The sequence below is a fragment of the Sycon ciliatum genome, chromosome 1 (genome assembly GCF_964019385.1).
Source record: "Sycon ciliatum chromosome 1, ocSycCili1.1, whole genome shotgun sequence".
NCBI lineage: Eukaryota > Metazoa > Porifera > Calcarea > Leucosolenida > Sycettidae > Sycon > Sycon ciliatum.
The window spans coordinates 46,141,445-46,154,933 of NC_088643.1; the positions used below are offsets into that span (position 1 = coordinate 46,141,445).

General features: G+C 47.4%; 1 protein-coding gene and 1 long non-coding RNA gene across 3 annotated transcripts in view; one reads left to right on the forward strand and one right to left on the reverse strand.

Moving 5' to 3' along the window:
* Nucleotides 1–4,312: 4,312 nt before the first annotated feature.
* LOC135828758 (dual specificity protein phosphatase 2-like) lies at nt 4,313–6,965 on the forward strand. The gene is made up of 3 exons (XM_065341187.1): nt 4,313–4,787; nt 5,259–5,741; nt 5,931–6,965. The coding sequence occupies exons 1-3, from the start codon at nt 4,427–4,429 to the stop codon at nt 6,197–6,199; spliced, it is 1,113 nt and encodes a 370-aa protein (XP_065197259.1). The 5' UTR covers nt 4,313–4,426; the 3' UTR covers nt 6,200–6,965.
* Nucleotides 6,966–7,576: 611 nt separating this feature from the next.
* Nucleotides 7,577–13,489, reverse strand: part of LOC135828768 (uncharacterized) — a 31,695-nt gene continuing 25,782 nt past the window's right edge. For both annotated transcript variants that reach the window (XR_010555747.1, XR_010555746.1), the window contains exon 4: nt 7,577–10,241. This is a non-coding gene — a long non-coding RNA (uncharacterized LOC135828768). The remainder of the gene's footprint in view (nt 10,242–13,489) is intronic.

Consider the following 13,489-nt stretch of genomic DNA (forward strand, 5'->3'; position numbering starts at 1 on the left):
ACAAAAATGGGTAACAGCTCACATGCACATGATGCAGCCAAGAACTTTGACAGCTAGTGCGTGCACGGAGAACGCGGGGGTAGGCGTCACTACTACAATCACGTACTTCACACGACAAGTACAAGTCCGCGTTTTGGCAAGTCCTTCACCTTGTCAGTGGAGATGCGAAAGTCAACGTTAAAGGATTCACGTCAACAGCATAGAATCTCGTGACCAAAATCTTAACTCCGAGCATTACGTATCCATACTGTACGCGCAAACCAGCCTCGCGGAAGCATAGGCCGCAAAAGCAACCTACGTAAGTATTAGTTCTTAGCGTACATACCGGTACTATTAGGTCGATGCATGCCGATATCGCTATGCACATGAGATCATCAGCCGTTAAAAAATCGTCATAAACCGACAGCACATTCCATGCAATGTCAATGACTTGTTGCTTCTTGCACTACGTCACCATGGTCACAGCATGAAGACCACTAGTGCAGTGGTGCCAGTCACCGGTGGTATGGAACATGCAGACATTTGCAGCCCTACAACTACTTACAACTACCTATACAAGTTTAATTACAAGGCTACATACTCATTCCTACAAACTGTCACTGTCAGTGTACAAGTTTGGCAGCCTCCGTCCGACCACAGTCAGATCCCTAGACTAGACTAGAGTATAGAGATAGACTCTCTCTCTCTCTCTCTGATCTGGTAGGTACTGAGCCTGTGGACGACACGGGTGGTAGCATCAGGCCTCAGCAGGACCTACAACGGTGTACACACAGAGTAGGGAACACTGAGGGGTCTGGGCGAGAACCAACACTACAATTATTATTAATAATACTAATGCTGCTGAGGACAGAGGTCTGTTGAAAACTTCAAACTGTCAATCTCTGCGCTGTTTGCTCCATCCAATGCCGAGAAGCACTGGGATCTCACCGTCACGTCAGTGCCTCTGAACTGTTGTGAGTACAGGCAACAACCGCTGAACCGTGGTTAAAATTAATGCGTAAAAATGGTTTACATGTAGACGATGACGCGAAGCATAGCCTACACGGCCGGTACGGGTAGACCGGTCCAGGGTCTACCAAGCTCAAGACCAAGGCCGCAAGGGTTCTTCTGGATCCAGTCCTGTCAAGTACAACTATTTATTGCACCTCGATGCAGAATGCACTGTAATTCTCCGTTGCTGTTCGGTTTGAAACGGTGCCAAACCCTGGAATGAGACGGTTAGCGCTGCTGCGGCCATGCAGCACGTACATGTACCTCTAACTGTCACTAGGAATGTTTCGAGTCCTGTCTTGAGCAAGAACACGGTTTGTGGGACAAAGATGGACCACGCGTCAGCACATTTGCAAGAGAATCTCGGGCAAGCTCGGTGCAGGCTCGTGTGCTGAATGCGAGCGCCAATTGCTATTTCGTGTGCACAATGTATTCAGTCCCTTGTCCTTGAACTAACTTCACTTGCGATAGCAATGCGTTTTTCCAAAAGCGTAGCACACATCACACACACACACACACACACACACACACACACACACACACACACACACACACACACACACACACACACACCTCAGACCTCAGACCTCAGACCTGCCCATCGCGGAAGCGATGATAGCGAACAGCTACGTTAGACATAGCAACTTGTGCTGGGATTACACCATTCAACAGCTTGCAAGGCTGATGAACACACACACACGCACACACACGCACACACCATGTACCATGTAGTAGGCATGCAGATGTATCATGTATACGCCCGTCGCAAGAGAAGCATGCACATCTGCATAGACTGCAAATGATTAATGCACCGGATGTGTATCCACAGATTTTCTCTTATACGTGTATAGCAATAACGATAGCGGATCTGAATCTGAATGAAACAGATCAAGACTAGCCCCAGATAACTGTCTCTAAACCACGCGGAGCACATCGGAATAGGATGGGCAAGACAGTTACCTATGCACAAACACACGCACACACACACCACCTTGACCTTACTCATTGCGTAGCAATGACAGCCCATTGCTATTTCTCCAGTCCATGACAGAATGACTGATGGCGTTTCAGGTACATATACCACCATACACACACACGCACGCACACACGCGCGCGCACACACACACACACACACACACACACACACACACTCTCAGACTCAGACATGCCCATCGCGGAAGCGATGATAGCGAACAGCTACATGTATGTTACACATAGCAACTTGTGTTGGGATTACACCATTCAAATTGCAAGGCTGATGACCGCCACTAATGTTAGCCTGGTATCCACCACACAGCTGATTGAAGTGGCTTTTTCTGGCCAGTGTATCCCTATTTTTCATTTTCCACATTTTTTCATTCACACACACACACCACACACACTCACACACACACACACACACACACACATCATGTACCCCCCCCCCCACACACACACACACAACACGCACGCAAATACATATACACCACATACACGCGCACACACACACGCACTTCTTTATATCCTAGCCTTATTAGTGTATTACATTGTAGCCTCATGGGGTCTATGATCTAGTGCTCTACATCATCACCCATTCCAGAGTGGCATGCATACGTGACATACATGTACATGTACATGTACATGGGCATGTGTTTCCATTAAAATTATTATTTTGAATGTGTTGCGTGTCTATGCTTCCTTTCTGTTCTCACAGTCATGTTGAGCTTGAATAAAGATATTACCGGCATGTCAAGTAGCTTTTGTTACGATTTGTAGGGGTGATAGCAAAGCAACAGAACACATAGCCATAACAGTGACAGTGACACACGGACATTGAGCATGAGCTGCGGTGGATGTACTTTCACCTCAGTGTTCAACTCACTGGCATTGCCCACTCAATCCATCCACTTGGCCTTTGGACCAATGGCAATGGCCTCCCACCGCCGCACCGGTACATGGACATGGAATGGTCACTGACTATGTTAACTAGCCGGCAGTGTTTTGTGTGACAGTAACACTCGTGGCCACGGTGCAGTGAACCCGGCTAGACATGTCGACAGCACATGTCGAGTCCTCTAGACTACTAGTAGACCGTGCTGCATGCAGTGGACGGGTGGTTGTGAGGCGTGTGAACAAAATTCAACAAATCCTTTTTGAGGCACGCCGGTGGCATTACAACTTTAACCAGCACGATGTCGTCAATTTGCCATACATGTAATAACGCTGGGCTACCACATGCATGTATATGCAGGTCTACCGGTATACTAGAAATACGAGTACCGTATACCACTATAAACTGACTTGCTCTACCGCTCTGCCAAATCGGTCAACAACGTGTACCTGGTGTACGATGCCGATAGTCTTGAGTGTGAGTGTGACATTGACAACCTCCGACTTCAACTGCTACTTCAGCCTAAGTTCAGGGAGTCAGCTTCCGATCGACTAGAACTTCCCACAAATCGTGCTATTCTTTGCACTTTTGGTATCATTTACTGCTCGACTTGATCATGAGTGCAGTGTGAGGCTGTGTATCGTGACAATGTATACACGGCCTCACACATGACTGTTTTACTTTTGGACCTGACCGATATGACATGTACGTGTATATGTGATGGTTTTCAAAAGTGTGGTGTAGATAGCCGGACCGTGCATGCACCAGTGACGGGCATGCTATACAAATCCTCATGCTCAGTAGGAGAAAAACTAAATTCAGGTGTTTTTCCACTTTGAAGTAAGTTACGTAGTACATGGATGTAGATCTTTTGGTCCATGTCCTTTCGTACCGTTCGATCGTTGAGCTCAAACAAAGGCTATGTCTCAGTGTAAAACAGGTCGACCGATGTTGATGTTGCTTTACTTGTGCTTTCACAGTACATGTACCTGCGAACTACATGTATACAGTGTACAATCCTACCTACACAATGACCATGACTCCGTGCATGGCTGCCATAGATCTACGCCCATAGACCATGTACTGATGTAGACCAGATATCGATAGATAAGCGTGGTGTACCATGGTGTACTTCTAAGTATAAAATACTAATAATAATAGTTCTAGAATCTGATGCGGAAAGTGACACATCTCGAAAACTGCTGTACTACAAAGTAGTCGCATGCGTGGCTAGCACCGCCTGTGCTGTATACATGTAGGCTCCCATCATCGATGTGGAATCGAATCGGTGGTCCGACGGTGGATGCGAAAGCCGCCAAAAATAGTCATTCCATCTCGCGTCATCCCGTACGATGAATTGTATGATGTAATGTTTTATGACATCATGCTCCCCTCCGAACTTTCAGCACGATATGTACGTGGTATGTTCGATTTTTCAACAGCAGCAGTTCCAGAAACCTCATTCCAGCTCCCACCTTTGCTTCGGTCTCGAAGCCATCCTTTATCTACCCTCGCCGGCAGGATGGGGTTCATTTCTAATTGTATTCCTCTCCAGAAGTATTCAGAATGGCTCTTGATGTAGCTGCCATGGCTGCCAGGGCTCTATCCAGTGCTTGTTTTGCCAGCCAACTACAGGCAAGTTCAAATTTATGTGTGCTGGATTTACGACCGAATCTGCAGTATAGGCAGAGCCATATCCAGGATGCCATTAGCCTTTCCTTATCGAATCTTTTGCTGAGGCGAGTGGCTGCTAACGGTATTGGCATATTACCAGGATACGTCAAGGAGCGCTTGGCCAGAGCTTCAACTATTGTGCTGTATGACGCCGAGACAGAAGATGTCGAGCGCTCAGCGGATCAAAAATCGGCCCTGAAGGTCATGTTGGAAGCTGTTCAGGCAGTCGCCATGTCCGTTTACTTTCTCTGTGGTAAGTGTTGAGTTTGTGAGGTGTGTTCAGCTGTCAGCTTCATCAACGTTCGCAATTCCCCTTCGCACTGCCCTGCGCTCACGGCACAACAAGCTCTTTCCCTTTGGTTGAGTTCTGCGACTCGGATCTCGAATTTCGCTTCGCGATTCGCCTCTGATTTGTACGCATGACGTAACTTTGTATTTTCAGCCACAATACATCCCACGTACCTGTATTGTTTTCGAGATTGTATACAGTGCACTGTCTAGTGGTATAGTCTCTGGTCAAGTCGGTAGATCTACACGGTCACGCATTTGCTGTTTGTCTGTGGCTGTGGCGGTATGATACTAAAACTAGTTGTTCAATTATTTGTAGCTTGTCTTTGGTGGTGACTGTCACCATGGTCACCTGTGCATTGTATGTCTTTGTTGTGTGTGTGTTCTCATTTGTCATGTCTTCTTCCTGTGCTCTTCATGTGTTGCTGGTATGCAGGTGGATTCAGTTCATTTCAGAGTGCTTATCCAGACTTGTGCAAAGTTGTTGCAGCAGAGAACGCAAGCAGTGGCAGCAGTACACACGGATTGGCCGCAACGCAGGCTCATCCCCATTACCACCCTAGCGCTCCGAGTGCGCCTGCTGCCGGCTTCGCTCAGAGCCACCCGTTGCAGTGCAGGAATGCTTCCAATCTCAATCTGCGTCTGCCCAGTGGTCGGGCTTGTGCCAAGTCATCGGCGGAGGAATTGCTGAGTGAGACGAAATCGCCTGCGCAGCTTGCCCCTCACATGTTCCTGGGCAGTATCGATCATGCGTCTGACTCTGAGCTGATTACAAGTCTAGGTGTAACGGCGGTTCTAAATGTGTCGACGCAGTGCAAGAACTACTTCTCCGACAGATTAAAATATATGCAGATCCCCGTCGAGGACAAGATAAACTCGTCTCTGATGCCCTACTTTCAACAGGCAGCTGACTTCATCGGTACGTTCTTCCGTCTGTTTTCTGTGTGGGCTAGTGATTGTCATGTGGCACTCTCCCTTCTGTGGTGAATTTCACTTTTGTTTTGCTTAGTCATGGCTGGCCTTTGCTTATGTGCTTCTAGTACGTACGCCCAGTGAATTATTCTCATGTTTGCTTGTGGTCTCTTGTGGTCTCTTTGCTCATCCACAGAATCGGTGCGTGAAGCCAATGGCATTGTCCTGGTTCACTGTGTAGGCGGCGTGTCTCGCTCACCCACGGTCTGTATAGCGTACTTTGTGCTCAAGCACCTAATGTCGGTGGACGACGCGTACGCCCACGTCAAGAACCGGCGGCCCATGATGGATCCAAACTTCAGCTTCATGGGCGAGCTGCGAATGCTGGAGAAAAGACTACGGCAAGAAGATCACCAACTAATGGCCGGCCATGCTCCCCGCGTTTCGGGCTCGGCAACAGCATAGGAGCCTGTACCCCCTCACCCCTCGTCCTATGGTCAACCACATGGAACTTTTCTTAAGGCTGTTACCAGTACCCTTTTTTTGGTCAAAACTCAAGCAATTATTATTTGACGTAATTCTGAAGATATGCATGTTCATTTCAGACCTAGCGCTGGCAACCATTCCCGCTTAATCTCATAAGCAGCAAATCTGTAGGTAGGCTTAGTCCGTCATCTTTGTACTTGTTCTTTTTCACCAGCACCTCCGCTGAGCAGAGCTTTTATCCATCTAGTGTGTGTTTTTTTCGTAACCACAGACCTTCTTGGTTTAGCTGTAGTTGTCGTAGTTGCATAGCAGACCTTCTTGGTTTAGCTGTAGTTGTGTCGTAGTTGCATAGCAGACCTTCAGGGTTTAGCTGTAGTTGTGTCGTAGTTGCATAGCAGACCTTCTCGGTTTAGCTGTAGTTGTGTCGTAGTTGCATAGCAGACCTTCAGTTTAGCTGTAGTTGTGTCGTAGTTGCATAGCAGACCTTCTCGGTTTAGCTGTAGTTGTGTCGTAGTTGCATAGCAGACCTTCAGTTTAGCTGTAGTTGTGTCGTAGTTGCATAGCAGACCTTCAGCTTGCATTCTACTGTAGATTGTGTAGTGTGCTGTGTGACCGAAAGTGCTCAAACTAAGAGAATCGCTGACCCTATCATACTTCCAAGGCCTATCAGGTTATATTTTATCATAGGAAATATTCTTTCATTCCATCATCGTTTACCATGAATGAATCAGGTAAATATACTGGACTCACCTCGCTTGTTGTAAGGAAGGGGGGGGGGGGCTTTTTGAATTTATAGCTATTCCAGGAAATGTCGATAAATTGCATGATCGTCATAATGTCGGCCAGGCCTGCCTGTGTTGTAAATGAATTACGCAAAAAATGCTCCAAAAAACTTCTCATTGCTGCTGCATAATGTACGTGACTTATTCCTTCATAGGATCCCGTCACAGCCTTTGGTCAATGCTAAAACACAACCAATTTAAAATTCCATCCTAGGGGCCCGAAAATTTGGATTTTGTTTAAAATATAAAATAAAATAAATTATTATTATCGTGTTCGTTCCCACAGGGAACTCACGACGGCCGCTAACACCCGATAAACCCTTTTGAAATTGAAAGTCCAGAACAAAGACTATGGTTATTATTATCTGACAAAAACGATCACAGATAGCGCAAAAAGGAAGCAAAGGATAGCGGGAACGAAAACACCACAGCAGAAGCAGTTAGAAAAACCACACGAAGCAGGCTAGACCATCACAATCCCCCAAACCACTGGAAGCAGTAGCATCACACCATTCCCAGCAACTTGAAAAGTAAGCATGTATGTGAAGTAAAAAAAAGCACAAATTGAACATCAGTAGGGAGGTTCTGCTCTACGTTTTGGGAACTGAACATCAGTAGGGAGGTAACGTCAAGAAATCCTGTTCTGCTCTACGTTTCACGTAGAGAAGTCACGTGGAATGTGTACTGGGAATTTTCCCTTCCATATTTGGCAGTTTTCTGCATGCAGTTGATCGATACCCAGCAAATCCGTACGCATTTTCTCTGCATGTGCCACAACGACTAGAGCACCTCATCTCCGCGTAGAAATCTGGACTGCCAAAACACGCAAAGCCGTAGACTCTAACCCAGACACCTGCTCTCTACGTGATTTCTCTACATTTCACGTATAGCAGAACCTCTCTAGTATAAGTGACAAATCACGCCTAAGCACCTAAACCATGTAAACACCGCCCAACAAACACCAGCCCTCGTCCATATTCACCGCCGGTTTCCTCTGTGAAGAGGGCCTCCACGATTCGGCGGTCTACGTAGGATCTCTGCCTCTGGGCGAGAATCGAGGCTTGGGAGAATGGCAAAGATGACCGTCGGGGAAAATGTGGCGTTTCTTCCGGTAATGTTGACCCCAAGGCTTTCCCTGTGTGGCATTCTTCGCCTACCCATGGTGCTCCTCGCTGCGTTTTCTCACCGTCCGCTCAGTCTCACCGACATATGCCTCATCACAGACAGCACACCTCAACAAATACACAACATCCTTAGACATAACTGTTACCACCATGATGTATTCCGTTGAAGGCCAGCATCACGTCCACGACACTCCGGCAGCAGGCCTGCTCCTTCCCCTCTTATTCTTCTTCTGCCGCTGTACCGTTCATGGGCAAATAGGCCGGTTGAGTGACGACAACATCAACATATCACGCAACGAACGTCCGGACGTGAAGATAACACGCACGTCTTTACTGAATTGAATGATCTGACGATTTTTCGGACATTGTTAGCAAGCCTCTCATTGCTCGGATGTATGGCATCTTGATGATGGATCTGTATTTCTTTTTCTCTTTCTCCAGTTGCGCTTGAATGAGATGGTGACTACTCCGCTGTGATGTGGTGCCTTGGTGTCTTTGTATGGCGTGCTGTATGGCTGATTGGATGATCGCAGTGGGATAGTGGTTGTTCTTGAGTGACGTTATTATCTTGGTGATGCTTCTGTGACGTCCATCTTCTGTTGTCGAGTTGGCGATTGCTCTGCTGAACTGGTTGTTCGCTACAGCGATTTTGGTGTCTAACGGCAAAGACGACAGGTACGACAAGTGTACACCACTATGAGACGGCCTGACAAACAGCTCCCAACCCAGCTTACCACTGGAGCACGATATGGACAGGTCCAAATAACTGATCGTGTGAGAATTGGCGGGGCATGTGTATTCCACTGTGAATCGTATGTGCGGATGGCGAGAGTTGAGGTGTTCACCAAATAAAAAATCCCAGATGTGAATATTACCAGTATTAAAATTAAAGTTACTTTTCACGTGATGCTGTTCATCAGGGATTTGAAAAATACCGGTATTTTCCGACTCCTTGCTGAACAGTTGTGACGTCCCACTGTCTATTGACCTCAACTTCTTAAAAAAGTTCAACAAGTTTAGAATACACTGTACGAGACGCTGCATGCAAAAACTGATTTCAGAGACCAGCCATCGAACTGGCCTGCAGTGATTCCGGAATGCAGGCGGTGCCAGTGGCCTCTCTAGAACCATGTTGACACTACCCAATGTGCTGAGAGTAAACAGGCGCTGCGCAGGGCAGAACTGAGTACACAACGTACAAGGAGGTAGGTTGGTGCCGACATTTGTATTGGGGTAAACGGTGAGGGGAGAGAGAAAAAGAGACGAACGACTACATGATCTAGAATATTTTCACAAAACGCGCGCTCTATAGGACCCGTGTCACCACGTTGCTGCTGAATGGCGCTGGAAGCCGGCCGCATCTTCATCGTGATGAGCAGCGACCGGACAGTTTTCACCACCAGTGCCTCAGGGCTGTACTTTGAGCATCACAATGGGACCTGGACATGATCAAGTCACCAATGCTGATCTCCGAAATCTCGATGAGGTGAGCCAGACTTGGCCGCGTCGGATATTTCCACTAGACTACAGCTCCAGTGCGTGGTTGAGCCATATCGTGCGGATGCCGCGAGACCGGACGCCAAAGCAGTTACACTATTTGCATGGCTCTCTCAGACCCGCCCAGCTCATGGACCCTGCCTCCGGTGGAGGTATAGTGTGCAGGAGGATATGCGACTGCTGGTGGTAGACGATTGGTCCGGTGTCAGCGCACAGAACGACAAGATTGGCATTTGGAGCACCGGGAAGAGGTGCCGGGTGAGTCTACCAGTGCATCGCAAATGTGCGAGGTTAGTGACAGGACATTTAGCGACTCTGGTTGCAAGCACCACAAATGTCCTGATGTCCTCCAGCTGCCCATCCAGGAACAGCTGGAAACCAGACGATACCCTGTTGCCTGCGCAGCGCAGGCAGTGATCTGGCAGTCCATGATTGTGCACAGGTCCTGTCGTCGTCATCATCGTCGTCGTCATCGTCGTCGTCATCATCGTCGCCGTCATCATCGCCATCGGCATCTGTGATGATGGCACAACCCCAGGCTGCAGACCGATCCACTTGTTGGGGTACAGTATTGTTTCAGTCAATGCAACCGGTGCGATCAGTGTTTCAGGTCGGTGGCTGAAGGAGCAAATAGAGGGAGAGAGATTCACGCACACACATGCAAACAAACACACACGCATGTGCACACACACACACACACACACACACACACACACACACACACACACACACACCATGTACCATGTATACACCCATCGCAAGGGAAGCACGGAAATCTGCAAATGTACTGGATGTGCACCCACAGATTTTCTCTTATAGAGGTTTTTCGAATGACGTCACACGCCCCCACGCGGCGCAGCTGCTGTCGTGTTGAGTGGCAAAAGATGAGATCGAGTGAGATAGAGATTGGCCGCCAAATTCAATATTTATTTATTTTGTTGACGGCTTGTCGTCTTTCTTTGCTATCCACTCAGTCCACACTGGCCATTTTCGCTTTACGCTTGATCTTCAGGTTTATCTTTAGCGCTTTGTTTGTGTAACCGACATTGATCAAGGTCGGAATGGGGAAGAGCTGCTCGGCTGTTGGCTGTACGAGACGATTCAAAAAGGGCGACAAAGGTTGGACAAGATTGCCCTCTGAAGAAAGTGAACCTGAGCGCAGGGAAAAGTGGATAACTGCTCTGCGAAGGGAGAACTGGACACCAGGAAAGCACAGCTGGTTATGTGAAGTGCATTTTATCGGCGGGGCGAAGAGTGATGAGCCTTTGTCACCAGACTATGTGCCACGTGTGTTTACGTTTGTACGGTCCCCAGTCAAGAGGAAAATGCAGGAGGAGTTGGAGGCTTACCACCGGCGTGCAAAGCGGACTCGTTTGTTTGCTGATCAAAGCGCTACAAAGGCTGTGGAATCGACTGCAGCAACTCCTACTCCTGATCCTGCTGAATCCGCGTCCACTTCAAAATCTTGCCAAACAGATCTCACCATGGGCAAGCTTCACGATTTGGAGAGTGAAAAGGAGCAGTTGAAGGCATCAGTAGCGAAACTGCAGGCCCGAGTGACGGAGTTGGAGCTGGAGAACGCCACCTTGAAGCTGAAGCAGCCGTCTTATGGGTACACTGAAGATAATTTCAAAAATGACCCTGCCAAAGTCCATTACTACACTGGCCTGCCTGATGTGAAAATCCTGTCAACTGTCTTCTCTTATGTGTCAAAGCCTCTCTCTGCCCATAGTCATAGCAAGTTGTCCCTCTTCCAACAATTCATCCTCGTGCTCATGAAACTTAGACTGAACCTCGCGCATCAGGACTTGGCTTACCGCTTTGGCATCAGTCCGGCCACTGTCACAAAGATATTTGAGAAGTGGATTCAAGTGATGTTCGTCCGGCTACGCCCACTTATCCGCTGGCCAAACCATGGTGACCTGGAGAAGACCATGCCGAGGAGCTTCCGCGGACAGTTCGGTCGCTGCGTCTGCATAATCGACTGTTTCGAGGTATTTATGGAGAGGCCACGTAATCTTATGGCTAGAGCTCTCACCTTTTCACATTACAAATCCCACAACACTGTCAAGTTTTTGGTTGCTGTCACACCCCAAGGCTCCATATCCTTCATCTCCAAGGCTTGGGGCGGACGAACACCTGACAAGCATTTGACGGAGAACTGTGGCCTATTGAAGCTCCTCAATCCGGGAGATCAAGTCATGGCGGATCGTGGATTTACTATCGAAGACAGCGTTGGCATGTACTGTGCCAAACTAGTCATCCCTTCCTTCACCAGGGGGAAGAAGCAGCTGAGAAGGCAGGAGCTCGAGCAGTCACGCCAAATCGCGAATGTGCGTATCCACGTTGAGAGGGTGATCGGCCTGCTTCGGCAGAAGTATACCATCTTGCAGTCAACCCTACCTATCACCCTATTGAAGCATGATACGGATGAGAAGGAGTCCATGATTGATCGTATTGTTAGTGTGTGCTGTGCTTTGTGCAATTGCTGCAAATCTGTTGTGCCACTCAACTGAGCACTGTGATAGTAGTTTGTAGATGATTGTGATTTGCTGCAACGGGTTTATGCATTGTGGTACTCTGCTCATTATTCACGTTGCCGTTATTATCTTGGTCATGAAACTCATCATGCCACCATGGTCGTGCAATGTCAGCTCTGCTTGCCATATCAACGAGTGTCAGTTATTTTGCCTATGTCTGGTGGCACCCTGTTTCAATGTCCATTGGATGCCTGAACTGGCCGGCTATGCGATGAACTGTGAATGTATTGTTTTATTTTTTTAATAGCATCAAATGGAAAACTGCTGTACACCATGATTAATGAAACTGTCTTTGTGTTCGGCAATGTGAACTTCAATAAATAAAATTTCACGGTTCGCGTGAGACTCGGCTGGAAGCCGAGTTTTCCGCATCCGCCGTGGGAACGCCAACACCCTCTAGGATCAAACTTCAATATTTGCATATAAACTAACACTATCGGCACCCAGACAAGTTGAACTTGTTCGATTGTGGATGAGCTTTGGGTGTAAATCCACTTCAATGCTGGGGTTCCATTCCCTTTCCCAGGAGTCAAACTCAGCCAAATTGGGAGTTTAGTGTATCTCTCTTGTTGCCGCAATTGCCTTTCACAGGCACAACAAAGTCTGAGTGGTGGTCCAATGGCTTTCACTATGGAGAGGATCTTGGTTTAAAAGAAGACACTGGTTCACACAATAATTATACAGAATGTGATTGATGAGGTACAACAGTGTAATCGCTACTGACATACGATTTGAATACCTCAAAATTAGAAAACTAGTTTATGCCATACTCCATACACAAGATATCCAGCGACGTCATGCGTATACAATGTAACTGTACAAGTTGCAGGATGACGGCATCGTCAGGGGTAGACTTGAGCAACGTACATACCATACGGCAGACTGTGAAATGAAGAACAGGCATGATCAGTGAATGCTGGACAATACCTCAGTATCAGTATTCCTGAAAGGTAGGACCTGTTAATAATTACCACTCGAGAGAAGACTGTAAACTCATCTTGTTATCAGCAAACTGAAATACATTACAAATACATTATAAAAGTAGAAAGGAAAAGGACATATGGAAACGAGTTAAGAGTAACTCTCCACCACTGTATGTCCTTTTCCTTTCTACTTTTATTATTGGCTCAATACCCGAGTTTCAAAATACATTATAGCAAAGGAAAAGGAGCGAGAACACGGCAAGCTACTTGCATGGGAGAAAAGGCTAACTCACTCCACGAACTACAAAACAAATCTCATCCTTTCACACGCAGTGAAGGAGCTTACAAAAGTGAAAGGCAAGTGCATATAGGGCTGCACACACAGCCTACGCTAGCTGCAGCG

Coding starts and splice junctions, on each gene's coding strand:
- LOC135828758 (XM_065341187.1), top strand. CDS start 4,427: ATGGCTCTTGATGTAGCTGCCATGGCTGCCAGGGCTCTATCCAGTGCT. Junction 4,788..5,258: donor GTCCGTTTACTTTCTCTGTG/GTAAGTGTTGAG, acceptor GCTGGTATGCAG/GTGGATTCAGTTCATTTCAG. Junction 5,742..5,930: donor ACAGGCAGCTGACTTCATCG/GTACGTTCTTCC, acceptor GCTCATCCACAG/AATCGGTGCGTGAAGCCAAT.